Below are 26,739 nucleotides of genomic sequence, written 5' to 3'. Positions count from 1 at the left end.
AGAAAGCAGGGAGCCCAACAGTAGGTTGCACCAGGACCAATGACAGGCAGAGCCAACTTATCCCAGCTTTCCCTCCACCCTGCTGAGTTCTACAAGGACAGCAGTGAAATGGAGAAGGAAACTGACAGGTCCAGCCTCCCCATGGCCAGGTTGCAAGGCAAAAAGCAGGCAGGTAAGGGCTGGCTGAAGGCAGGTTGAAGTAGGCGGGGCAGTGCCCCATTTGCCCAAGCAACAACTCAGAGCCCAAGAACAGTCCCTTTGGTGGCCTCGGATCACGAGCTCCTTCACTAGCACCCCAGGAGACCCTTGGGCTGCTGGGAGCAGACAGAAGGTCAGTTGGCAACAATTGGGAACTGGAACTGCCCCACTGGTGGAGGGGGTTAGGGCAGGCAGGGGGAGGGAGTGACGGCTACAAGTGGGAAGCTTGCGTCAAATGGTAGGGAAAGCCATAGGAAACTGAAGACGGCGGGAAAAGCGTGGCAGGTGTGGGCCAGCGTGAGAGGAGGGAGAAGGGAGAGAGAGCTCTTTGTTGCAGGTGGTTTCTCCAACTGTTGAGCTGGGCCTGGAGCCAGCAGCCGGGGAGGGCAGGACATTCTCCATACATGCACACAGGGAAGGGCCGTGGCTCAGGGGAGAGCATCTGTTTCACATGCAGAATGTCCCATGTTCAATCCCGAGTGGCACCTCCAGGCAAGGCTATAATGCTTTTGAATTTCCATTCTTGAATATCCTTTACCTGCTTAGAATCCTTACAGCAACCCTGAAAGGTAGGCTGGGAGAAAGGAGGAAATGAGAGATGTTGGCATCAGGCCACCTTGTGAGTTAATCACAGAAGTCACATTCAAACCAGCAGCTTCCTTGATAAGCAACTCAGCCCCTCCTCCTGCAATAGCTCCTTTGTGTCACTCCTGATATTCCTCCCACCCACCTGACCCCCTCCCCGGAGCTGATGGGAGTTGTAGTCCAAAACAGCTAGGGCACTAGGTTGTAGAAAGCTGCTCTGCAGTCAGCCAGCTGGAATGTTTTGCTTTCAAACTTCTGGCTTGAGACAATGCACACAATTGCTCTTTATGCTTCCTGGAGGGGCTGTGTTTGCTTTGCACTCTGGAGTGCAGCGTTTGGGGAGAACAGGGGAGAACAGCTGTGGGGAGGGGGGAGAGAAGGAGCACTAGATAGCACGTGAGCCATCGCTGCACAGCTGCAAAACTTTGCAACCTGTTTGCAGGGGCAACTTCTGCCATTGGAAGTTAATACTAAGCACGCAGAATCAGCAAGATTTAAAAGTACCCCTCCACTTAAAAACATTTTCGAAATGTCATTCTGAATTGTGCCAAATTTCTGTAAATGAGTAAAAAAAATCAAAGTGTTCCTATTCTAGTGTCAACCCCTGTCCCTTATCTCTGAGAGGTTCCTATAGACCTGCCTTCTCCAAGCTGGTGCCCTCGAGATGCTTTGGACTACTAACACTCCAGACCGGTGAAGCAGGGGTTTGAAGACCATCAGTCTCTGCCTAACCTACCTCACTGGGTTGTGAGAGGTAAAAAAGGAGGAGAGAACTGTGTGTGCCACTTGGAGCTCCTTGGAGAAAAGGTGGGACAGTAATGCAGTAAGACAGAAAAGTAGTCCCCAAACACCAGGTTGGGGACTTGGGGTGGCAGATCTATCCTTAGACCACTTCACTGGCCTCCTTCTCACAACCACTATCCACCTCTCCTTCCACAGTTTCAGAGCTTTTTGTTCTGCTTACCTAAATGTTCAGTCCAACCACCTATACACCATCCTGAGATTTAATCTGGGGACCTGTCTCAGGTACCTTTTGCCTCTTTCAACTTAGCAAACAACCCACACCTTTTAGACATGCTTCTGTATGCTGCTTTGATTGCCCTTTTTTTTTTTTTTGAGGAAAAGCAAGGCATAAGTGTCACAAAACAGACACAAATAGACAAAGCCAACCCCATTCATTTTAATGCCACTACGCCTTCAAGCTACCTTGAAGTCACAGCTGCTGCTAGCCAGAGACCCCCATCTCTCTTTAATTCCCTTCTTCAGCATGCTAAAAGTGGCTAGTTAGGGACGGCCACTCTGCACACACCCAGAGGCATTCTGCTTCCTTTTATGCCACTTTTTAAAAAAATTCAAGGCAGGTTGTGCAGTTGAACTTTCAGACTGAACCCCCCCCCCCCCAGTGAGGATGGCTGGGGGTCAGTGCATGTGTAAAACAGGGTTTGCATAAAAGATACAGACAGAGGGGAGGGACAGTGATGGTGGGCTTGCGCTGCCTTTTAATCCCACTGTAATTAATGACCTTATCTTTGGCCCAAGCCATTTAGCTAAAGTGGCTGGAGGAAAGAAAGGGGGGGCGCACAGCCCGGCCAGATGGGAGGCTGGCATTTGTCTGCGGATTAGCTGTAGGCAGATGGAGCTAAGTGGCCTTCCTAGTCCCCACCCCCTCGCTACTCTCCCTCTCTCTCTTACACACACACACACACACACACACACACACACACACACACACGGACTCCAAGTGATAACATCCCCAAACCTGAGAAAGTACAACTGGTGATTGTGCCCATGCGAGTAAATGCCAGAGGGCTTTTTGATCCTTGCTGTTTCTTCTTCTGTTAAGGGGCAGGAAAGGATATTACGGTACCTTTGTGAGCTCACTAGGCAGACCTACCGATTCTCCATGCAGTGTCTATCCCTAGTGGCATCACCAGAAAGGGCTGGGAGAAATTCCCTGCCTGTCAGTCACAGTAGAAAACGTGGGGCTAGATGGGCCACAGGTGAAAGGAAGCTTCCTCTACTCCAAGACCTTTGGGTGCCTAAGGCAGGGAGCTCAAATTCTCCCATTAACTCACAACGGAGACATTTGCACAGTTCATGGCACTTCTCTCTTAAGGGCACCCCGAATCTGCCCCCTCTCTGGGCCAGGCCTTGCCTGGGCACAGAGTCAGCTCTGGTCTTTGGTCTGGACACAAACAGGCTTCCTATTTCACACAGCTTTGTCCTGCTGCAGCACAGCTGCTTGCCTAAACTACTCTCACCAGGCCACTGCGCCAGCCTTGACACAGCACTGCTCTGCAAAGCAACGGGCTCCCTCCATCCCCACAGACGTACAACTCTCTACCTCCCTCCCAGTCCCCAGGTGGAAGCCTCTTTGAAACAAAGGCTGCTCCCAAGAGGGCAGTTCTCCATTCTTGACCCCATTAAGCATTTCTCCAGCAGCCACAGGAAGGCCTAAACCTTTCAAAGCAGTGATCTCCAAAGTGGGCAGTACTGCCCCCTGGGTGGGGGATTCCCTGGGGGGGGCACTAAGAGGCAAAGGGGCGGCAGGGGGTGCTGGAGGTGGGAATGACTATCAGAATTTGAAAAGCCAGTATCACTGGATCAAGTTCATTGCTTTTGCTGAATTAATTAAACCAAAGAGATTTAATTGGGTTTTGAATAAATGTGCAATTAACTGTTGCTGTTTTGAATTTTATTGTGTGATTATCTTCCTTAGTGGGTTGTGTAAACTGCTGCCCTGAATAATGCTTTTTATAGGGTAGGGGCGTAGGGAACGCGGGTGGCGCTGTGGTCTAAACCACTGAGCCTAGGGCTTGCCCATTGGAAGGTCAGCGGTTCGAATCCCCACGACGGGGTGAGCTCCCATTGCTCGGTCCCTGCTCCTGCCAGCCTAGCAGTTTGAAAGCACGTCAAAGTGCAAGTAGATAAATAGGGACCGCTTACCAGCGGGAAGGTAAATGGCGTTTCTGTGAAGTGATCTGGTTCACCAGAAGCGGCTTAGTCATGCTGGCCACATGACCCAGAAAAACTGGGTGCTGGAGTCAAGCTACATCTGGAGGGAGAACAGGTTAGCAGCAACCCCCAAGTTACTGGGGAACCTTGCCTTATGGTGACATTTCCCTGTTAAAAACAGATGGAACAAAATCTGAAAAGGTGAAGCAGCTTAAAACGCTTGGGGATGTTTTGCAGCAGACAGTTTCCTCACATGTCTTCCTCCTCTATTACCCAAGAGGATGCTCAGTGGATCTTTGCAGACACGCTGGTCCAATAATAAAAAGTCACTGTATTGGAATGTTTAAAAATATAGCCTTTATCTTTTTAAATTTAAAAAAAATAGTCAGGAGGTAGAGCAGCACGCTGGCATTCATGCCTGGATCAACTCGATTATTTGCATAAAATGGAACTGTCCATCTCTGGAGAAAGGCGACTCAGCATTTTTAAAATGAGAGATCCTTGGTGAGGGTAGGATCCTGCCTCCCGGGCCAGCATTCCCACCAACAACCGTCCTCCCAAAGATGGAGTCTACATTTCACAGGCTTCCACACTCCCGTCCTTCTCCTCCTCTCTCTCGTTCCCACCAGTCATGGCACTTTCTTCACGGCCCTTTGTGGAAAGGGGATCTGAGGTCAGGTGTCGCTGCTGCTGTTGCTGCTGCTTCTGGTGGAAACGGTGGCCTTTGGATTTTATGTGCTCTGCCAACACAGGTTAACAGGAGATCATTTTGGAAACAAAACCATGAACAGTGCTGCTTTTATATAAGACTGCAAAAATAAGAATACAATACTGTTTATTATAAACACACACTCGTTCCGCAGACTGAATGTGTTTTGTACCTTTCAGGGTGAAAACTACAGAGAAATCGGTATTGTCTGAGAGTCTCTTATCCAAATCCTCCAAGCAAAGTGCTAACCAGAAGTTCCATCCTATATTTCAATTCTATTCTAAATCTATGATTGTGTGGATATACTGGGCACTGTACAGTAAAGGTCGATCACGATTTTGGCCTGGTCTACACATCTGCCACAGGTAGGTCTGAGATAACAGAGGAATCCTGAGCTAACAGTCCCACTGCAGGAATCGTATTTTTGAATGCTCTCCAACCTAAAACACACACACACACAAACACAAAACTCCTTGCAAGAAGGAAACTGACCCAGAACAAAGAGGCCTGGGGTCCTAGTCTGTCTTTACTTGCAGGAAAGTTTTTTGTTTTTGTTTTAACATGGGGCAGCATTCAAGAATGGCATGCTCTACCTGAAGAGTTAGGTGATTCTTGAGAGAGTCACTTCAGACTGCAGAGGCCGCCTTTTTAAAAAAAAAAAATGTTCCAAGTAATATTCCATCATGTAATAAGCATCTAGTAAAAACAAGGGGCCATTAAGGACAGCATTGCATACTCAATCTGGCAATCTGATACAGTAAATGCCAGGATTCCACCACTTCCACCTACTGCCTCAGGCAGGCATAGGCAAACTCAGCCCTCCAGATGCTTTGAGACTACAATTCCCATCATTCCTGACCACTGGTCCTATTAACTAGGGGTGATGGGAGTTGTAGTCCCAAAACATCTGGAGGGCCGAGTTTGCCTATGCCTGGCCTCAGGGTTTATCAGCTCTATGAAGAGGCATGGAAATAAGGTACTAGACTCCTGGGCTGGTAGAGGGAATTGTAAAACAGCAGGTGGGGAGGACATTTCCAGATGGTTTTCACTTTTGGAAATGATCCCTGCAAATAAAGGTAGAAATGTTCTAACACAGCCAGTTCTCATCTCATGAGCCAGTTTTCTTCTTGTAGGGAGGCATGTGTGTATATACATATATTTAAATCTTTCTAAAAAGAGGGTTCTTTAAGAGAACCATGATTTGAAGTGATAGATGCCATCATATCACTACCAGGCCAGTTGGATGCATGTGAAGACCACAACAGACTCCCATTTAAAAATAAATCTTTCAGACGTTACCTGCAAAACAAGCCTTTGGCTTCTTTGTTTCTGCTGCACTAAAAAAAACCTTTCAACTCTTCCCGCTGCATTCATAAAGGACTGAATTACAGACAGCCTTCCAGATGTTTTAGACTACCACTCCCATCAGACCCATTATCACATAGCCCCGCTGGCTGAGGCTGATGTGAGTCGTAGTCCAAAACGCCTGGAGAAGGCCAAGCTCAGACAAGAAAATCCAAGCGCATCCCTTTCACCTTCAATGGCCAGCTTCCTGCTGTTCTAAGCAGGTGGAAGTAGCTTCTCCCTGAAGAAATGCTAATTTCTCTCCCCGCACCCCACATTTAATACAGAAGCAGATCACTCATGCCTTGCATGCGATTGCTGGGTTCAAGATCCCTTTGCCCAAGGAGGCAACTGCTTTTACAGCTACAGTAGTGGAAAGTTTGGGGGGCGAGGGGGAGATGGGAGAGGAGGATAAAATGGCAGATGGCGGCTCCTGGAAGGGTTTATGATTCTCCCCACCCCCTTGTAAATTGGCTCCTTTTATAAGAATGCTGTAAACAGCCCTCCAGGAGCTGATCACTCTGGCAGGCAGGAAGAGGTTGAGGAAATTTTGGGGGCAGGGGGCGGGGAGCAGGGCTTTGTTCCAGGGAACTGGGAGAGCTTTGTTCCTTTTGCTCCCTCCCCATTCCCACCCCATCCCCCGGCCACGATTTCCACCTCCCCCCACCCAAAACCTCCTGCAAGCGCAATCCTTTACCTTTCCACTCTCTGTCCCCGATGATGACTCTGCTGCACAGCTCACACATGTGCCGCCTCCGCTTGCCCTCCTGGGCTTCCCCTGCCTCGTCCGCCATCATGATGGGCTCGGCCGGTGGCTGCCGCCCCTTGTGAGGAAATGACATTTTGGACCAGTGGTTGCCAGCTGTCCCCTCGGACTCATCCCCAGCTGCCCCCTACCCTGCCCTGCCCTTTAAAAAGCATTGCTCAGAATAGCGGTTTGTACGACCCACTAAGGAAGGAAACCACACGGTAAAATACAAAACAGGAACCATTAATTGGTGCATTTGTTCAAAACCGAATCAAAAGCATTTAGTTTAATTAATTTAACAGAATTAATGGACTTGGTCCCGTGATACTAGCTTTTCAAAGCCTAATAGTCATTTACACCCCTTGCCTCTTAGCACCCTGTCTAGGGAATCCCACAACCCCCCAGGAGGTGGTGCCATCTACTTTGGGAACCACTGGCTTAGAAGAATGGTCCAGCAAAAGAAAAGGGTGACAGAGGGGCTGCCCCTCCCTTCCTTAAAAGGCAAGCAGGCCCCTGGCCTCAGAACTTAAGCAAGCCAGGCCTCTTCTCACCCTGTGAAGCTTCCCCACAACTCAGTCCCAGATATGGGAAGAGATGGTCAATGGCACTCATTACATGTGAACTAAACTGGACTCTGCAGGAGCTCAAGAGGCCTCACTCTCTTCTTCAACAAAATACCAGGCTGGATATGTGTGGAGAGAGAGCGAGAGAGGAACCCCTGAAGGAACTCAAGATGCCACAGGTTTCTTTTGCCAACCTGGTGCCTTCCAGATGTTTCAGACTACAACTTCCAGCACTGTCTGGGGCTGATGAAAGCTGCAGTGGAAAACATCCCGAGGGCACCAGCTTGGTGAAGGCTACATTGCACACATGCCCTGTGCAGTCCCTGTGGGTAACCCAGGGCCAAGGGGTGATGCCTGCCCCTGGTAATCCTATCTTTTGCCTGTAGCCTGTTTATTTTCCCCATAGAACAGAATGGAGCCAGAAGCTGGCTGCTCTCTGCACTGCCTCCCTGCAGCCCCAGCCTGAATGGTATTTCTTGGTCACATTAAGGTGTGACAACCCCTGGACAACTGCTTTCAATTTATTTGCAAATTTATGTACCCTCACATAAAATGGGCAAATGCATGTTTCAAGTCACATAATAAACTGCCTTATGCAGAGTCAGACCATTGGTCAACCAGCTCAAAATCGTCTAGACTGGCAGTCACTCTTCAGGATTTCAGACAGGGGTCTCTAGAAGTGCCACTAGGAATTGAACCCAGCACCCGGGACCTTGTGCGAGACATGCTGTTGAACTGAATGGAAACAGTAGCCAGAGTGCTACCAAAGTCAGCATAAAGTGGAAGTGGACGATTGCCACAGTCACAAAAGAGGAAACTTCTTGAAAATGAGAGAACTGGTAAAAAGGAAGTTGAAACGGAAGGTCAAAAAGGTCAAATCTCTGCAGAACACTTGGGGGTGATTAAAAAAAATACAATCAGAGCTCATCTAGGATGCATCTGTGAGCTGCAGGTTCTCAGCCTGGAAAAGTCCATACTGTATAGGTGAAGGAGGAAGCCAGACAGAATGTCAGCAGCTAGTTATTTTCTCTTTGCTTAGCAGAAATAAGGTTTTCAGCAGCAGCAAGGGGACATTTGGAGGGGAGAGCACTTGGGTCTGTCCACATCAGCACATGCAGCCCCCTCCATGGACAGAATGAAAAACACCTCAGCAAAGGCTCCTGAGAAAACTTAGCAGTTTGCATGAGGTAAGAGGACAGCCCCTTTACTAGATCTGTCCATGGTTAAAACATAGGCAGCAGAGAATAAGAATAAATGGGCAGTTCTCAAAGAGGTAGGAGAGGTGAGGTCCCTCCAAGGGGGCTTGGGCTCTTTAATTTCTTCATTAAAGATCTATAGAGTTAGGGGTGAGGGGTGAAGTGGCCAACTCTGTGGATGACACCAAACGATTCAAGAGGCAAAAAAACAGATTGCAAAGAATTCCCAAAGGCTCTCTCCAAACTGGGCATTGAAATGGCAGCTGCAGTTCACTGTAACTCAGAATTGTAGGTTTGCAAGGCACCCAACAGGTCATCTAGCCCAACCCCCTGCCATGTAAACTGATCCATAATCATGAGATGAGGCACTTCTGGCTGCCTTGAGGCTTCTGTGGGTTCCTGCAGGTCCTCCTCAGCTGCCTGGGGGTTCTCCACAGAGCTCCAAGCCCCACTCTTAAGAGATGGCTTCCCCAGAGTTTGGGTCAGGCAAGGTCCTGCAAAAAGGCACCTCTCTCGTCCTCTGGCCTTAGAGTGCAACTGCCAGTCAGAGCAGACAAGACTAGGCTACAGAAACCAGGGAGCTGACTCAGCATAAAGGTGGCTTCCACTTTCCTAGCACTGTCTCTGTTGATTTGAAAATGGGTCCTCCACTTTTTTATATGCTGTTTCTAGCTCCCCTGCCTAGCAGGTACCTGGACAAAGCTCTCCACGATCTGCACGGCAGGTTCCAGCACTTTCTCCTCCCACTGAGAGAGATCCGAGACTTCCAAGCCATAAACAGGGGGCACGTTTGGGCCAGGCCCTAGAGAGACCAAGGTAAGAAATGGGGGGGGGGAGGGAAGGCAGCAGTGAGGGTCAGCAGCCTGCTCACCACATTTGCCAGTCTGGCAGAGGACCATTTGCTCCCACCCCGCCTGGCATAAAAGCAGAAGGCTGAGCAACAGAGAGGACAACTTCACATTATTCCTTTAAGGGACCTTCATAAGCTCAAAGAAAGGAGAGTGGTCAAGCATCTTTTGGAAGGGGGGAAACCACCACATGGGTACCAAGGGCCCCACCCACCACTGAAGTCTGGCCCTTGGAATGTTGCCCAGAAAAGAAAAGGATCCCCCAGCACCCCAATTTAAAGAAAGGTGCAAACCATTGTGCCTTCTTCCATGAGATCTAGAAACGTGTTCTTTTCAAAACAACTTCTGCTGTAGGCATTCCAAATCCTGCATCAAATTCGTACCATGGGGCCTGCAGTCTCAAATCCCCGCCTGAGAAATCCAGGGGTGTGGCAGCCCACCCCGCTCCCCACTTCCTACCTCCACCTCCTACAGGATGCCTCCAGCCAAAAACTCCTCCTGGTTTCCCCCCTCCAGCTCCTGCCCTTCTGAGGTCCAACTGCCAGCTGGCTGGGCAAGCTCAGTGGCACCAGATGAGACAAAAGGCTTCCCTAGTGCCAAAACCTAAGCAGGTGATGCCTCTTAATGCCCTGACCACAAAAACCACCAGCCCAGGGAGCACCTGTCGGCTTTTTGGCTGGAGAGGGAGCGTGGGCAGCTCTGCACCTGTGCCGGGAAAAGACTGGGCCATCAACCCAAAGCCTCTTCTTGTTCCTCCTCCCTTCTTGGGTTTCTTGAGGGCTCCTCCCCACCCCTGCCCCCCTCACCCTGCCTCGCAAAACTCCCAAGAACCTTTCAACAAGTGCTCGGCTCCCAGCTGTCAATCTTGGCTCTCCTCCAAGCCTGGAGCAAAGGGAGGGAAGTCCGGTTGGCTCCCAGCCAGAGGAGGCTGTGCAGCTAGCCAGGAAGGAGCCAATCGGATCAGGAAGGGCAGCTGTCTCCCCCCCCCCCCCCGTATTTCACTCCAGGATGATTCAATGGCAGGGGGACACAGTGTGTGTGTGGGGGTGTCTGCATAGGATCCCAACACATTTCTCTCTCTCTGCCTGGCCGGTGACTGACAGGGAACAAGTTGCTTCACAATTCATACTCTGCTTACAATTCACGGGCCTAGGTATGGCCTCAGGCCCAGCCTGCATAGGGAGAGACAGGGAAGTGGATTAGATCAAAGGCGGGGCTGGAATCAGAAAGGAAAGCCACACCCTCGAGTAGGTTGTGGGTGAGGGCTACGTCACTTTAAGGAAAAGGCACTCTGCACATGCTCAAAGGAACAGAAGATTTTCACAAAACTGAGCACTGGCAGTTTTTGAGGTGAGGGCGGAGGAAGCCGGGTGAGCATTGGCCCCAATGAAGACCCAAGAGAAGAGGGGGAAATGCAAAGACTTCAAGGAGGCAGAAATAGGAAATAGAGGGAGAGGAGGACAGCCGGCAGAGAGCAAAACGGCGGTAGAGAATGGAGGCAGGAAAGAAGGACTTACGTCTCAGGAAGCGGTTCCGGACCCATTTGTTCTGCTTCCGGGCGTACCTTTTGGTCACTATCTTCAGGGCCTGGATTCCTAAAATCATAAACAGAGGAGAGGTCACAGAGGGCAAGGACCCTGGGCAGGGAGCAAGCCTGGGAAAGGGGACGTGCTCACATACTGCAAGAACTGATGCCCCAAGGGGGCAAAGGACAGATCCTTCTCAGCAAGACTGGGGAGGAGAAAACACCAAAAGAACCACCCTCTCGCAAAGAGTCTGAAACTGCAAAGCAGCGTTTACACTGCAAATTCAAACCAGCTTCACACCAGCCCAGCTGCCAGCCACTTGCCTCAAAGAATCTTGCCCATGCCACACAGCTACTGGGAATGCTTTTCTAGAGGTTCAATTATTCTTCTCTGATTTTTCTCTGTGTTAGCTACACTGACCTAGATGGGCCAAGGGTCTGACCTGGTATAAAACAGTTCCCTACAGATGCAAAGTAGGGTTTTCAAAAGCAGAGGAACGTTTGTTCCATCCGCAATACATAAATCCAAAATGTATGGCCGTGAAACCCAAAACTCGCTGGCCAAATGTTGAAAAACATTGCCCATCCCTTCCCTGCAGCAAAAGCAGCCCCTTTCCTGCCAGCCCGGTCCCCACCTTGGTTCAGGAGCTGCTGGCTCATCTCCTCTGAGCACTTGCCCTCTGCAATCAGGAACTGGTGGAATTCCTTGAAGCCGATGGACTGGAAAATGCCGTGCTGATAATCCTGGCTGAGGCAGAGGAAGGGGGGAAAGCAGGCAGGTCAGCCTGTTCTCCAACTGCAAAACACCACAAGCCCCTCTGTGCACTGGGGGCTGAGATCCAGGCTGGCCAGTCCGTCAGGGGACAGGCACACCTATTCCAGCCATTATGAGCCATGCACAGGGTGCATTTCAGATCAAGTCGCAGCACTTCAGAAGAAGAAAACCGCTGCATGGGTGCTTGGTGCTCTCTGCCACTCCACTCCCCCCCACCCCCTGGCATCCTGCAACCACACAGAGTCCCAGCCTCTGACCTCTATCCCCATCCTGGGTGGATGAATGCCAGGACAGGAAGTGGCAAGACAGGCTGTGGGGGGAGATGGGAAGAAACTCACCTGTTCTCATCTACCCTCTCCTGGTTATATCGCTGGTGGAAGTTCCGCAGCTCTCCCAGCAGCCCAGCCTCCAGCATTGCATCCACCCGCTGGTCCAGCCGTTCTTCTAGAACTGATGAGCACCCAGAAGGTTAAGGATTCAGGCACGCAAAGGCACGCCCACCCCATGGAACAGGTTGGGAAATATCGCTCTGGATGCCACAGGCAAAATCAGGTCACACATGGCACCAGGCCACATCATCCACCTGATCTCAGAGGGTGAGAGGGAAGCAGCATTGCTATTTCCTCCATTCGTTCTCTGGAATAATCTGATTGGTTTGGAATTTACGGGGGGCTGGGGAAGTGGCCCACCTCTCCAACCCCTGAAATGGACCAGGTATTTTTTTTAAAAAAGCATACTATGCAAAAGCCTGGAATATTCACATTTTGCATGCAGATTAAGTGGGCCTTGTGAAAGGATCAGAAAAGCAACATTTTCACCACTGCCCAGGGGGTGCAGGACAGGTGTAGGCAAAGCAGGAAGAAATACTCAGTCAAAGGGCTGTGGCCTTTAGTCCCTCCCTCTTTTTTACCTGCCTGCTCTGCATGTAGCCAGAGGATGCAAGGGTTGGGGTACTTCAGGGGGCCGCTCAGCGGCCCTCCCCCTTCTTCCTGCTGCTGCTGCTGCAGTAGCTCGCTGTGGGGGATGCCCGTTTTTTCAAACACTTGCAAACTCCTGCAGGCGAGAAAGACAGGCAGGCAGGTTGAGTGGGCAGAAGAGCATTTGGCCTCCCTCCCTCAAGCTTCATGCCTGGTGAGGGACAGGCATGGCTGACTTAGACAGGACCGCCATGAGGCAGAGATCCCCCCCCATCCCTCTGGCACAAGTGAGGTGCAAAAATCTATCTTTAGAGCATTCCTTTCCTGTTGGCCACAGCCAATCCTGACAACTGCTAGGAAGGGAAACCTGCAGGTTTTTGCGGGTTGTGGGACTCCAACTACCATCAGCCCCAGCCAGCATGGCCACTGAACAGGAATGATGGGAACTGCAGGCAGCAACAGCCGGGGGGGGGCACAAATTCTCCACCTGCTGGCTTAATGTGGGCGCCCAGGGGGGAACCCTGAGGCCCTTGCAGATGTTGCTGGCATGCAGCTTCCATCTGCTCTGACCAGTGACCATGCTAGCCAGGGATGACAGGAGCTGAAGTCCAGCCACATCTGGAGGGCATCAAGTGCTCAACCGCTGGGAAGAAGGAAGCTAGCTGAGCAGGCCACTGTGAGCCCCAGGAATCCACAAGGCACCTAGGATGCATACCGCTTCTCTCAAAGATGCAAACTCCTTTGCTGGAGAAGGGCAGGCAGCACCTTTCAGCTGAGGAGCAGCTCAGCTCCATTCTCCTTCTGGGCTCACATGACTGCCTTCTTTTTAGACAGGCAGCACGGTACACAAGTCAGGGGGGTGCCTTTTGGAGCTGTAGCAATGGAGAACACTGCTACCCCTGAAGGCAGCTTGGTGGACAAGTGTTCATGCAACAGGACTCACATAAAAAAAACAGGTATTACCATGAACAGCATGACCGCCAAGGAAGGCAGTCCAACGTGACACAAGCCCCAAGGAGCCCACACAAAAACTGCTGCCAGAGGCCAGCAGGCCAGTAACATGATATCTCAATCAGCCGGATGCTGCTGCCTCCCCCCACCCCCAACATAGGGAGCAGAACAGCCAGCCAGCTTTTTGTGAAGTCACCAGAGATGCCTTTAAGGGCTACGGTGAAATTCCCAGCATTTGTGTCGACGTTGATATTAGCTCCTAGTTCCCAGCTGGGCAAAAAGCTAAGTGCTGCACCCAGACACGAAGATGAGTGAAGCATCTTGCCTTTAATAATAATAATTAAATTACATACTGTCCTTCATCTGAAGACCTCAGGATGACTCACAAGACAGGCTGCACAGCCTCCTGATGGTGGGTGTTGTGGGTGTGTGATGTTTGGGGTGAGCACAGGGTGCAACGTCTTCCCCACGTTCCCTGATCCTAAAGTGTGGCCTATTGCACAAGACAGAGAGAGTGTGTGCTCTGGCATCTCACAGGGGACAGTCTCCAGGGGGTGGCCTAGCCCTAACATAGGGTAGTTCAAGGCTCATTTGGGATATGCATGTAAACTTCCGTTCCTTACTCAGGCTGTTGTAATAAAAAAGGAACTAGGAACAAAGAAGTGTCACTCCGGCCTCATGCATAAAACAGCCCCAGTCCTTGATTCTGTGCTGTTTGTAAGGCAAGAGGAAGGCGGCTCCACCTCGCTCTCCCAAATTCTCAGGAGAAAATCATCCTCAGCAACCAGCCAGCCAGCCAGCCAAGAAGTCCCGGGGCTATGCAGGACGGCTCTGGCTCAGCCCCATCCCAGACACACCCCTGATCCATGTGAACAGGGTGGGTGTCTCTCTGCCTGGCTCCCAGGCAGGGCAGGGCAGGGCAGGTCCGGCTAAGGCAGCAAGCTGAGGCTCGTCGCTGCCCCATTTCCCACAGAGCTGCGGCACGCAGTCCAGCCGGAAAGGTGGCTTTCTCTCTTGCTGAAGTGAAAAGCATCAGCCAACACCAGCAGAAGAGCAGAGCAGCTGGCAGGGGGGCGCGGGAAGGGGTGTGTGTGTGTGCAGCGGCTGCTTTGCAGTGCATGAAACAAGAAGGCAGGAGGGGAGGGGAAGCAGTTCACCTCCAGGGCAGCCTGCTTGAAGCCCTGGAGGGAGCAGGCTCTGCAACCGGGGAAGGAAGAACTGACTGTAAAAAAAGAAAGAGCATTCGCTGTAGGCCAGGCAGGAAGAGTGCAGAACCCCACAGCTGGCTTTGTGGTCACGGCTATGCAGGCAGGGAGAGCGGAGCTGGGATTCCCACTTAGGCTCAACTCCAGAGCCTGTAAAGGAGAGGAGACATGTAAGGCAGTGTGTGCAACTCTCTGGTTTTTTTGCAGACACCAAGGGATTAACACAAAGCATATAATTGCTGCGGGCTTGCATGGCGTAGTGAATAAGATACGTGATTAAAATGGCTATTAATAGCAACAAGGAAACAGAGCCTCCGTGCTCAGAGGCAGTGTACCTGGGAATAAGAGAAGCTGGGGAAAAGCATCAGTGGAGGGCAAGGGCTTCCCAGAGGCCTTTGACTGACCAGTTTGGGGAACAGAATGCTAAACAGACCTTTGGGTATCATCCAGCAGGCCTTTCCTGATGCTACATTCTTACAGAAAGCTGTGTCCGTTAGTCACCCTTTTGCACTGACCACAGGTGACCAGGTGAAGGGGGTAACAAAGTCTACCTGGCAACTGTGGCTACCAGCTGGAGAAACAGACCTGGCCATCTTGCGCTTATCATGGGGGTGCAGTTTGGCTGCCATTCTGGGGTCCACCTGGCTCAGTCGGCGATGGAGCTCTTCGCCATCCAGTTTCTCCAGCTCCATTTTCCGATCCATAGTCCCCTCTGCGGAGCCTGTACTCCTGGCCACCTCCTGCAAGATTATAAACCATGTTCACCAAAGCTTCTGAACGTCACTACAGAACCAGGTAACCTGCAGCTTGCAAGGGGGTGCCCTCCCACTCTTGGCAAGGCGGGCCGGGAGGGGGCAGCTGACCCAAAAGGAAAGGGCCCTTCCTTACGCCCACCTCAGGGATTAGCAGGCTGTCCTGCTGAAGGGCCAATGGCTGGGCAAAAGGGGCCCCCAGAGCCAGTTGCAACGGTGAGAGAATTTCACCAGCATGGGATGGTTTCCAAGGTTGCTCCTTCTGTGCTTTCCCCCCCTAAAAAAATATGTTTAGGGGTATTCTCATTTTCCTACTCATACTGAAATACTGCCCCTCAATGAGACCAAATTTAGATTCACAAAATGTTTAGGGGTATGCATACCCCTGAGTCCCCCCAGAAAAAAAGCACTGGTCCTACTCAGGACTGACCCAGTGAAGTTAACGGACACAACTAACTCAAGCTGATAGAGCATATAGAGTTAGTATGCAATAGCAGAAGTTAACTTGAATGAAATGAATCCTTACTTGGAGCACACCTTTATAACTGAAAAGCATTCAGGAGGAGACTTGGTATGAAAAAAGAATGCTTAGTTTATTCAAGGAAGTACTATAGAATTCTTTCCTAACTAACTAGGGAGAAACAAATAAGCCCTACTTGCTCCTTTGTTCTCAGAAAATACATCCAAGATGACCTCATGCCTCAAGGTCCAGAGGAAGTGTGAGCAGGAGGAGGAAATTGTAAACAGGATGCAACCTAAGATTATCAGTCTAAACTTTAAAGGACAGAGAGGTCAACACAGAGGTTAAAGGTACAGGGATAGTCTGGGAATCTGGAGGTCTCATGCTCTATCTGTTTAAATACCATGCAAACACCTTTCTGCAAGCTGAGTTGCACCCAACATGAATTTCATTGGGAACATAGGAAAATTCCTTATACTGAGTCAGACCTTTAGTCCATCTAGCTCAGTACCGACTACCCTGACTGGCAGTGGTTCTCCAGGATTTCGGGCAGGACTCTCTCCCAACCCTACTGGAGGTGCTCAGGATTGAACCTGGGACCTTCTGCTTGCAAGGCAGATTCTCTACCACTGAGCTATGGCCCTTCCCCAATGGGTCTGCTCTGAGTAGGACTTAACTGAATACCACTCATGACCTTGCAAATCTCTCTAAATACATGGAGCTGTCAAAAATGTCTATGCGAATTGGAAGCTTGCATCCTCTTCTTGTGACAGAAGTTGAGCAACAGGCTCACAAAGGAGCTTAACATCAGCAATCAGAAAGTATTATGAACAGCTGAATGAATAATGAACATTTGATTGGCTCACAAACAAATGAACAAAACACTTCTTTAAGATAGGAGAATCTGGGGTAAAACTTGCATTGGAGGAGAATAAACTGCAGTATCAGTATTTTGATATTCTGCAGTCACAAAATTCTGCAAGAAAATGGAGAGATTTTGCAAATAATTCTGTAACTGCGGATTTTATAGGACCTGGGGGCATGTTACAAAAGTAAAACTGAAAGGGTCAAAACTCCTATCAAGAGGCCACAGCATGCTGCTGACAGAATGCCCTGCAAGAAGGTGCTTGTGGAATAAATAGCTCAAGCAAGTAAGCCAAATATCTGAGAGCAAAAGGATACTTGGTGAAAATCCTCTCTCATCCCAAATGTGCTGCTCAGCGAGGCCCCAAGAGTGGACCAGAAGCCCTTCTATAAAGTGATAATTTTACTGAGCACACTTTATCCGTACTATCCGACACCCCTCATCTTATTGAAAAAGCCCCTGCTGCTGTTGCTGAGCGTGGCATCAGCCCCTGAACCCAGGGCCAGCAGAAGATGCCACAGATACCTTGGTGTCAATCAGAATCTTCCAGAGCAGGGACTCGATGTAATAGTTGGTCCCTCCAACCACAATGGGGATCTTCTTGCAAGCGAAGATGTCTTCAATGTAGGCCATTGAGGATTACAAGCGAGAATGGCAAGGAACAACCCCAGGAAAAACAAGTGCTGCATTTAACAAGGAAAAAAGGCAGCCCTGAGGACAATTGGGCAATTTGCCTTGCCCTCAAGGGCCGCCCTGGGAGCAGAGGCTATGAGCTACGCTGTATCTCTGAGCTGCAGGCATTGAACATTCCTTGCAGCAGAGCATGGCAGATTCCTGACAACTAAAGTCACACTTTGTCTCTTGAGCCCTCTCCTCATCACACAGGCCAGTGAGCCTCTCTATTCTCCCCGCATTCAGTGCAGCTGCCTTCGTCGTCCTCAGCTGCTCATGGTACTTGCTGGCACCCTTGTGTCAGCCTCTGCATCTCTAAAAATGATGGTGCTTTTGCATGGGCCTAAGAAGATAAGAAGAGCCCTGTGGGATCAGGTCAATGGCCCACCTAGTCCTGTATCCTGCTCTCATGGCGGCCAATCAGATGCCCCAATGGGAAGTACCCAAAGCAGGACCTGAGCACAAGAGCCCTCTCCCCTCCTGTGTTTTCCCAACAAGTGGCATTCAGAACAGGGCAGGCAGAGCAGAGTCTGTACCATCAGCAAGACTGGGACAAGAACAACAGGCAGTTGAAGCTGGAAGTGCACAGCACAACTGTGTGCTCTCAGATTTCCATTTATTTTAAAATCACCAATCTAACTGCAGTCAAGAAGGCTACTGTAAGTTCTAAATCTACTTCCATCCATTATTTCTTTCAAACAGACCACCCTAGCTTACTTTATAGACTCTTAATTTCCTCTGTTATCTCCAATATTTCCTGCCAAAGAGTTCTAACCTTGGAGCAGGTCCAAAATACATGTATAATACCTGCTCCCATATTTCACAATCTTCCACAATTATGGTCTTGTAAACTCTACTTCTTCAGGAAAGCAGGTACAAGATATCATCTGAAGGGCATTTCGTGGGCATTTTCCTTCAATGTGATTGAGATAACTTTTTTTTTTGCATTCTTCTTATATAACCAGGTCCATTCCTTCTTAGTAACTGAATCATTCTTGCCATCCTTCTTCAAATTTAAAGTCAGTCTGGTCTAGATTTAATAATATTTCATGCCATCCGACTGAGATTCCTCTACTACTAAAGGCATGCATTAAATGCTTCTGTCATTTTCCAAACTTCTTTTTTAAGTGCTTAATTAGTGTTTCTTAATTAGTGTTATTTTTTATTTGTAAGTATTAGAATATGCAGATTTCATCTCCCAGAACTTCCTGGTCATGTAATTTTGGCATTATCTCTCCATAATTTCTCAGCTGGTCTAGACCAGAAACAAAGCATGACTCATGATCTCTTGGTATTGCATTATAAAAGATCAAGGTCAGTGGTGACTTAGCGTGACTTAGTTCACTTTTCAATTTGTACCAGACACTATATACTGATGTTAGATCTTTCTATAACCTCCTTCCTACTAGATCCTGCTTCCGGCCACAAATGGTTCATCAAAGGCATTTCTGCCTCCTCTGCTGACTTCCCTGATTCACAGAATCTTAACAAGAATCCACCAGGAAGGGCACAGACTATTTGCTGCCCATCTCAGCTGGAAATGAGCATTTTCCAGCTTTTTCCTTTTCGTTCTCTTACATCCATTATCAGCCCCTCACCATCTCATCATTCCCCAATTCCGCTTGCCTGCTCAAAGGCAAATGATACCGCCTAGTCGCTGTCCTGTACTACACCCCAGAAAGACACACTCCCTGTGAAAGGATATGAGGGCCGTGGCCTTGTTGCGGAAGTCTATCACGGTGTAGTTGGTGACCAAGGGGTCCACAAAGCTGATCATGTGATGCCTGCACAGCCGCTGCTCCTGAGGAGAGGCTTTGTTGGTGATGATGTCCAGGCCTTGATACACCTGAGAGAGGGAGATAAAGAGACAGGCAGACTTTCACACTCACTTTGGGCTTAGTTTTATAGATAAAATAAGATCCCCCCATTTTGTTTTATACTGGTTTCAATGCATATGTTTGCTTGCTTATTGTAAGCTGCTTTTGTTTGGAAAGAAAAGAAAAAAGAAGTGACTAGTAAGTTTAAAAAATTGATTACCGTACTTTTCTGTGTATAAGACTATTTTATTTTTATTCAAAAATCATGTTCAAAATATACATGGGTAGTGCATTGTGGGGACGTGGGATTGGTTGCTGCCGCGAGTTGGAGATTGTTATTGGTGGCTGTGGCAAGGGCTGGTGTTGATTGGTTTTCGGACGGGTGATTTGCTCTGCCCCCCCAAAAAAAAGGCTCTATAAAAAAGCTCAGCAATTCTGGGGAATCTCCCGCCCATTTTCTTAATTTTAAATTCCTCAGAATAGGGGGCGTGTTATACATGGGGGCATGTTACACAGTTCTCACAGAAGGGGCAGTCAGCTGCTGTTTGGACCATCCCACTGCAGAGCTGCAGGTCACCCAGGGCTGAAGGCTCCCCAATACAAAACATCCATTTCACAGGAAACTAGCATGTCAGGAAGAAGGAAGTGAGCCAAGCCAGCACCCTGACTTGCTGTGTCTCTGTGGGCAGGTGCGTGGAGTTGGAGGTTGATGGATGGGGAGGTGTGTGTTGCAGGGGGGGTTAACCTGCATGTACCTACAGAGAAGCATTTCTTCATGTGAAATCTGAAGTGGGACAGCCCAGATGCAGGTTGTGAACCAGACTTCATGTGTGAGTAAGACTTTGGGGTCTTTGGGCTGGTTCCTGATGCTCCTGGACAGGATGGACTGTGGTCCACTGGAAGGAAGGAAGGAAGGAAGGAAGGAAGGAAGGAAGGAAGGAAGGAAGGAAGGAGGGAAGGAAGGAAGGGCTGGGTTCCTAGGGGAGCACAGCACACACTTACAGAAGGTGGCAGCAGGTCACTTGCCTATACCTCTAAAATAAAATAATAATAAGTGATAGGCAATGGACCTCCCAACAGCTGCAAGCCATGATAGCAATGTTGCATCTTCACTGTTGGAGGCAGTATCTCTCTGTATACCAGCTGCTGGGAGTCAGAAGTGTGGAAAGCACAGCTGCAGTCATCTAGCTGGCCACCATGCAAACAGGATGCTGGACTAGAGGAGCTCCCTTTGCCTTGATCCAGCAGCCAGGAACTTCTTGTGTTCTTATGCCCAAGACCCTTGAGGGCTACTGGCAGTCAGAGAAGATGACACTGGGCCGTAAAATGGGGAAAACGGTCTGGAGGCACCTGGGGTGGCAAGAAAGGAAGGCAAAGCGGCAGGAAGTGCCAAGAGAAAAATCATCACCTATGGTCTAATCCTGGGGTGAGCAACCCCTGGGTCCCTCCAGATGTTGTTAGACTCCAACTCCCATCATCGCTGGCCATGGGGCACACTGGCTGGGGTCTGAGCTGTTTGCAAGCAGGCAGGGAAGCTCTGCAGGCTGAGAAACCAGAGAGGAAGAAAGAACCAAGCTTGTTTTCTGCTGCTCCAGAGGGTAGGCCCTGAACCCACGGATTCAAATCACAAGAAAGGAGATCCCTTCCTAAGCATTAAGAACTTTCCGACAGTAAGCGCTGTCCAGCAATGGAACTGACTCCCTCAGAAGTTGGTGGACGATCCTTCACTGGAGGGTTGGATGGCCATCTGTCAGGGATGCTTTTGTTGTGAATCCTGTACTGTAGGAGGTTTGACTCACTAGAAACTATGAAATGCTTGAAGCCACATTTCCTCTGTCAAATCTTTGTCTGCGGGGGTCTCTTGACATCACAAGTGGGGGATGCACCAACACTGGAGACAATCATAGCACAAGCTGCAAGACTTGGCACTGCTGCTCACAATGAGTTTACATGTGCCCTAATGACCCAGTGCTTCAACACAGCACAGCTTGCCCGGGTCAGCCTGCTCTGCTTAAAACCCAAAGTTCACCGTTCGGGCAACACGGCTCTCCTTTTCTCCCTCTGACCATGTGAAAACAGCATCTTCTTGGGTGCTTGGTGGGGCAGACCCAGAAAAAGAGGCATGTGCCCTTGTGTTCGATCTGGAGTTGAGTCTGCAGACAGAGCCACAAGCCACACAGAGAGCAGGCAGGTACCCCAAACCCACAATTGTTTTCACAATCTCTTTCTGGTGCAATTAACCGAGACCTGGTATTCTCCCCTACAATGTCTGAGGGTGTGCCCTAGAAATAGTCGCAAGCCTCAGAACACAGCAAACACAAACATGGCGATCCTGAGCATGTAGAGTCCCTCACCATTAAGGAACCACAACTAAGTTGTGCTTATCTGAGCTTGGGAGTGCCATTGTGGGTCAGGGTCTGTCAGAGAGCTTGGTGTCCTACCCACTCTCACTGTGGTGATCAAACAGGTACAGTGAGCAGGGAGAGGAACGGAGGAAGGCAAAGGCAAGCAGGAAGGCACCTCTGGGCAGCCAGGCACAGCAGAGCAAAGAAAGGGAGAGCCACTTCAGAGGGCTGGCCAGACAGCCCCTTTCGGAAAAGGCTTTACATTCTCGCAGCAGATTAGAGGCCCTTATAATAGAACCTAATAAGGCAGGCTTACTTTTAAGCCGCTATTTGTGCATGTCATCAGGGCAAGCCAGTAGGCATTTCGTGCCCAAGGCAGCCGGGAGTTTGAGCTCCCAAACATCAGCAATAAGAGGACAATGTGGGAGGGGGAGGAATGATGCTGGAGATGTAGAGGGTGGGGGATAAATGCCATTCAGTTTGCATTTGAAGCTGAATCCAGCAAATTTTCACTTTCCAAAACAACACGAGAACCAAAATGCAGCCCTCCATCAAAATTTGCTCTTATCCCAATTTTGCAATGTAGTTCACTAAAGAATGTTTACAAAAATGCATGTAGTGCATGCATGTACTAGGGGAAAGTGCATAAAAATGGATATATCTGTGGGGAAAAATGCACTGCATTAGGAGGTTTTGTGTTTATTCCAAGAAATCCACACTAAAATACCCAAGACTTTCACAAATTGGTGCAGCAATGTGGAGAACTGAATTCATGACTGGAATAAAGAGAAATTGAGAGGACCAACATTGACAGAACCTTCCATCTCTATTGAAGAGACAGTTTTATTATGCTCGTTCTGGATCCAGACTATGTCCAAGATTGGCACAACTCTGTGTACATTTTGAGCTCCCCCCTTTTATCAGCTAAAACACAGTTGTTAACCAGTATTTAGCCTGAAGAAGGAGTTCAGCTACAAGAGACTCCCTAGGACAGAAGGGAGGAAACTGCATGAGATTTAAGTAGCCCCCAGTTATAGAGCACTGGGCACCGCACTGGGGCAGCCCCATCGTGTTCATAGAGCTTGCAATTTATGTTAGGCAAGTAAATCAGGGGAGGGGAAAGGGATTCATTGATAAGTTACAAAAGATTTTGGGGAACAGCTGCTCCTGTTTCATCACTGTTGTCGTGTTCGTGACCCCTTCCCTCCCCATCTACCCTGGCTGAAAGAGAAGTTGGCAAGGACAAGCCAGCCAGCTCTCTGCCACACCCACCAAGGCAGTTCTTCCAAAGAGCGCCATTGTCCCACCGACAGGCCTTTGCCCCAGCATTCATTCTCACCAACACAGATCTCTTTAGTGCTGTAGTCCCTGATACCGGCCTTGCACAAAAGGCTCTGGTGCCACTGGCAGGGCACAACGGGCAGCATCTGCCAGGGCTGCTCTGAGAGGTCCCCGGAGAAAAATGCAAGTCAGAAGGAGCCTCCACAGGAAACCCAGCCAAGCACATGATGTGCAAAGGGTGCCTGTGTCAGAGCTGAGAACAGGATGAGGCCTCCTTTGTGTGGGGCAGGCTTGTGCTCTGCTGCGTAACTTTGAGGCTCCTGGGGCAGATATGGCTAGCATACAGGATGGTTTCTGCAATTTACAGGACGTGAACACATTATCAGAGCAAAACAAAGTAAATCAGAGGAAGAAAACTTAAAGCAGATTTAGCTCTCTTCTCTTTGGGTTAAACCACAGAGCCTAGGACTTGCCGATCAGAAGGTCGGCGGTTCGAATCCCCACGACGGGGTGAGCTCCCATTGCTCAGTCCCTGTTCCTGCCAACCTAGCAGTTCGAAAGCACGTCAAAGTGCAAGTAGATAAATAGGTACCGCTCCGGTGGGAAGGTAAACGGCGTTTCTGTGCGCTGCTCTGGTTCGCCAGAAGCGGCTTTGTCATGCTGGCCACATGACTCGGAAGCTGTACGCCGGCTCCCTCGGCCAATAAAGCAAGATGAGCGCCGCAACCCCAGAGTCGGTCACGACTGGACCTAATGGTTAGGGGCCCCTTTACCTTTCCTGACCTATCCTGGCTTTGCTTCTCCTCCACTAACACCTGCCTCTCTGCCATTGCATGACCGTCTTCTAACAAACTATGAGCCAATTTTTTTCAAGAGGTGTACATGTGTCATGTTTCCTTTTCCTTGTGCCCAATTTCCATTTTTTGCCATTAAAAACCCCAGCATCATTAAAAATTGACCAATAGTGACTGTGTTTTTGTTATTTGTGTGGAGTGAGTGAGGACTTTATCATTTTCTGCATCACCTGTAAAGAAAACTCAACAGCAAGTTTGGCGGGCACAGGGGGAGTATCAGGGTCATGGAGGGTTTTTTTGTGTGTGTGTGTGTGCAGATGAGAGCATAGGGAGTTGGAAGACAATAGAATAGTGATCGGGGCAGAGCTAGTGTGCTGAGCCTTACTGCCCCCCCATGTTTACTCTGCCCTAACTGCAATGCCTGAAGAAGGTTCATGGTTACAGTCTCTATCTCAGTGGACAAAAACTGTCTAACAGAAATTATAAATTAGCAGAGAGATTAATTTTGACATTTTCAAGTTTGCAGATATGCAAATTTCACCTGACCATGTTACCAGATGTTCCAGCTTATAGACGACATCATGTACAAGGTAGGGATGGAGAACCTTCCCCCTGACCCCATTATTGACAGACATAAATGTAAAAGGAGAAGGCAAAACTATGGAAGTGCAAAGAACTGAAGAAGAGTTTACTGTCTTAGTCCACTCTTGCACAAATCCACAGCCCAGCCCTAAGGCTCACCAGCTGGTATGTCAAAAGCCAGAGTAAAGAGGTGTGTCTTCAGCATCCTTTGGAAGCTGTATAACGAAGGTGCCAGACCCCTGGTTGATTGGAAGTGGCTCTTAATCAACACAGTCAGTCTAACTTTTGTAGGAAGGTAGTTTCAAAGTCACTGAGCAGCCACTGAGAAGGATCTTTCCCCACCAAACAAGACTGGGAGAAGGGCCTCCCGCAAAAATCTCAGAGCCCGGGCAGGTTTGTGCCCTGTTGGCATGTGATACTGGGGGCAAAGGTCACCAGTGCCCCAAATTCCCTACTATGACAACTCTTTACCTCTTCAGCCCAACTTAATCTGCAGGTGATGCTTGGCATTAGGAGCCAGTGCAGGCCTTCACATTCCATGCATGCTCAGAAGCACTCTCTCCATTACTATACAGTGGTACCTCGGGTTAAGTACTTAATTCGTTCAGGAGGTCCGTTCTTAACCTGAAACTGTTCTTAACCTGAAGCACCACTTTAGCTAATGGGGCCTCCTGCTGCTGCTGCGCCGCAGGGGCACGATTTCTGTTCTTATCCTGAAGCAAAGTTCTTAACCTGAAGCACTATTTCTGGGTTAGCGGAGTCTGCAACCTGAAGTGTATGTAACCTGAGGTACCGCTGTACATGACTGACAGATAGATAGATAGATAGATTAGAATTTATCTATCTATCTATCTGTCATAACATCCCTTCATCCAAGGATCGCAATGCTGCTGACCCAGGGTTGAGTCCTGGCACAGAAAAGAGGTTCCGAGGCTAAGCCCTGCCTCCCCTCTTCCCTTGCCACCAGAGGCGCTTCCTTCTTGCTGGCCCTGGGCTGGCCCGGCTGTTGCGAGCAATGAGCTCTGCACGCGCTTGCTGATCCCCTCGCCTCCCAATTAGTACCAGGCAGGGACGGGGTCTCCTTCCCTCTGTTGCCTGCCTGCCTCCCTCCCTCCCTACCTGCATGGAGTCGGCGCTGATGATCTCCCCGCCGAGGCGGCGGCCCAGCTGCAGCGCCAGGCGGGATTTGCCGGTGCCCGTCGCGCCCAGGATCACCACCAGGGGCAGCGGCCGCGCGGCAGACGCCATTGTGGCTGGCGGGCGAGCGAGGCGGGCGGCTAACTCGCCATGCGCTGCAAGGCCTCGGCCGCTTTGCGGTAGCCGGAGGAGGAGGAGGAAGAAGCAGGCCGCGAGGAGGCGGGGCCGCGGCCGAGGGGGCCGGGACGCCCGCCTGCCGGGCCCCAACCAGCTGCTGCCTGTGCCTTCGCCGTGCCCGCCTCCCTCGCGGCAAGCCGGCCCAGCGCGGGCAGAGAGCATCCATGGCCATCGCCGCTGGTCCTGCCGAGGGGAGCAGGAAGATCTGGAGGGCCGCGCATGTGCGTCGCCCTCCGTAAAGCAGCAAAAACGGGCCCTCCTTTTGCAAAAATAATAATAATACTCTGCACATTCCCAGCGTCCAGGGCGCCGCTTCTCTGATAGCCTGCAGCAGCACAAGCGTCTTCTTGTGTGGTCGAGGCTAACGGGCTGTTTATTTCAAGAGTTCCACAACTTGGGTCTCAAGACTACAATTCCCATAATCCCTGACCACAGGCCCTGCTATGTGAGGATGGTAGGACTTGCAGTCCAAAAACAGCTGGAGATACAAGTTTGCAAAACCCTTGTTTATTGCATTTTTAAAATCCCACCTTTTTCTCAGAGGAGGCAGTAAATGAAGCCAAGGGTGCTGGAGGGTGAAGAGAGCTCTTGTACTTGGGTCCTGCTTGCGGCTTCCCATTGAGCTCTGTGAGAACAGGATGCTGGCCAAGGTGGGCCTCCTTTGGCTTGATCCAGCCCGCTGTTCTGATGTACTTAGGCTCAAGGTGATGCACATAGTTCCACTGCCCCAAGGTCACCCAAGGAGCCTCATGGCTGAGTGGGGATTTGAACCCTGATCTCCCAAGTCCTAGCCTGACACGCTAACCATCAATCCACACCGGCTCTCCTCTCAGATGCATTAATGGGGGGGGGGGGAGAGAAGCTAATACCCTTTGCAAAGGAAGGATTCACTGTGACCACAGTATCCTGCTCTGAGCAGGGGGTGGGCTGGGTGAGCTTCAGGACTCCCTTAAACTCTTTATCATTGTCTACAGATGGTATTGGTTGCCAGTTGGCTATTTGTAACATAGAATGGCACCTCCTGTTGAACGATGGCTTCAGTTGCATGGACTCCATTTGTCTGTTCCGATGAACAAGCAAATCTGGGCTCGGTCCAACTGTGCCATGGACAGGCATGCAGAAGAGGTGAAGCTGGAACAAATCGCAGGATAGGGAACCTTGCCAATATTGTCTAAATAATGTGCCTGTTAAGGCTGTGGCCCTTAAAACCTGTGATTTCCCAGCATTTTGGCACTTGAGTGGATATGAAAAGCTCATAACAATATGCTAAGCCAGGGATGAGGAACCTGTGGCCCTCTGGGAGTCACTGAAGTCCCATCAATCCCAGCCAACATGGCC

General features: G+C 49.9%; 1 protein-coding gene across 1 annotated transcript; it reads right to left on the bottom strand.

Annotated features, from left to right (window-relative positions):
- Positions 1 to 4,072: 4,072 nt before the first annotated feature.
- Positions 4,073 to 25,765, bottom strand: TRIT1 (tRNA isopentenyltransferase 1). The gene is made up of 11 exons (XM_081202488.1): positions 25,207 to 25,765; positions 18,975 to 19,114; positions 17,122 to 17,221; positions 15,105 to 15,259; positions 12,357 to 12,499; positions 11,785 to 11,896; positions 11,307 to 11,419; positions 10,664 to 10,741; positions 8,991 to 9,100; positions 6,489 to 6,615; positions 4,073 to 4,478 (listed from the first exon to the last, which is right to left on the bottom strand). The coding sequence occupies exons 1-11, from the start codon at positions 25,561 to 25,563 to the stop codon at positions 4,309 to 4,311; spliced, it is 1,605 nt and encodes a 534-aa protein (XP_081058614.1). The 5' UTR covers positions 25,564 to 25,765; the 3' UTR covers positions 4,073 to 4,308.
- Positions 25,766 to 26,739: the final 974 nt, after the last annotated feature.

The sequence above is a fragment of the Podarcis bocagei genome (genome assembly GCF_964188305.1).
Source record: "Podarcis bocagei genome assembly, chromosome: 7".
Taxonomy (NCBI): domain Eukaryota; kingdom Metazoa; phylum Chordata; class Lepidosauria; order Squamata; family Lacertidae; genus Podarcis; species Podarcis bocagei.
Note: the sequence above shows the minus strand (reverse complement) of the source record. Positions and strands in the feature narration are given on the sequence as shown.

Excerpts from the sequence above, each read along its gene's own strand:
- TRIT1 (XM_081202488.1), bottom strand. The coding sequence starts at position 25,563 with ATGCTCTCTGCCCGCGCTGGGCCGGCTTGCCGCGAGGGAGGCGGGCAC. Across the intron at positions 10,742-11,306 it reads CCAGCAGCTCCTGAACCAAG|GAATCCAGGCCCTGAAGATA; the intron begins GTGGGGACCGGG and ends TTATGATTTTAG. Across the intron at positions 9,101-10,663 it reads CCGGAACCGCTTCCTGAGAC|GGCCTGGCCCAAACGTGCCC; the intron begins GTAAGTCCTTCT and ends TGGTCTCTCTAG.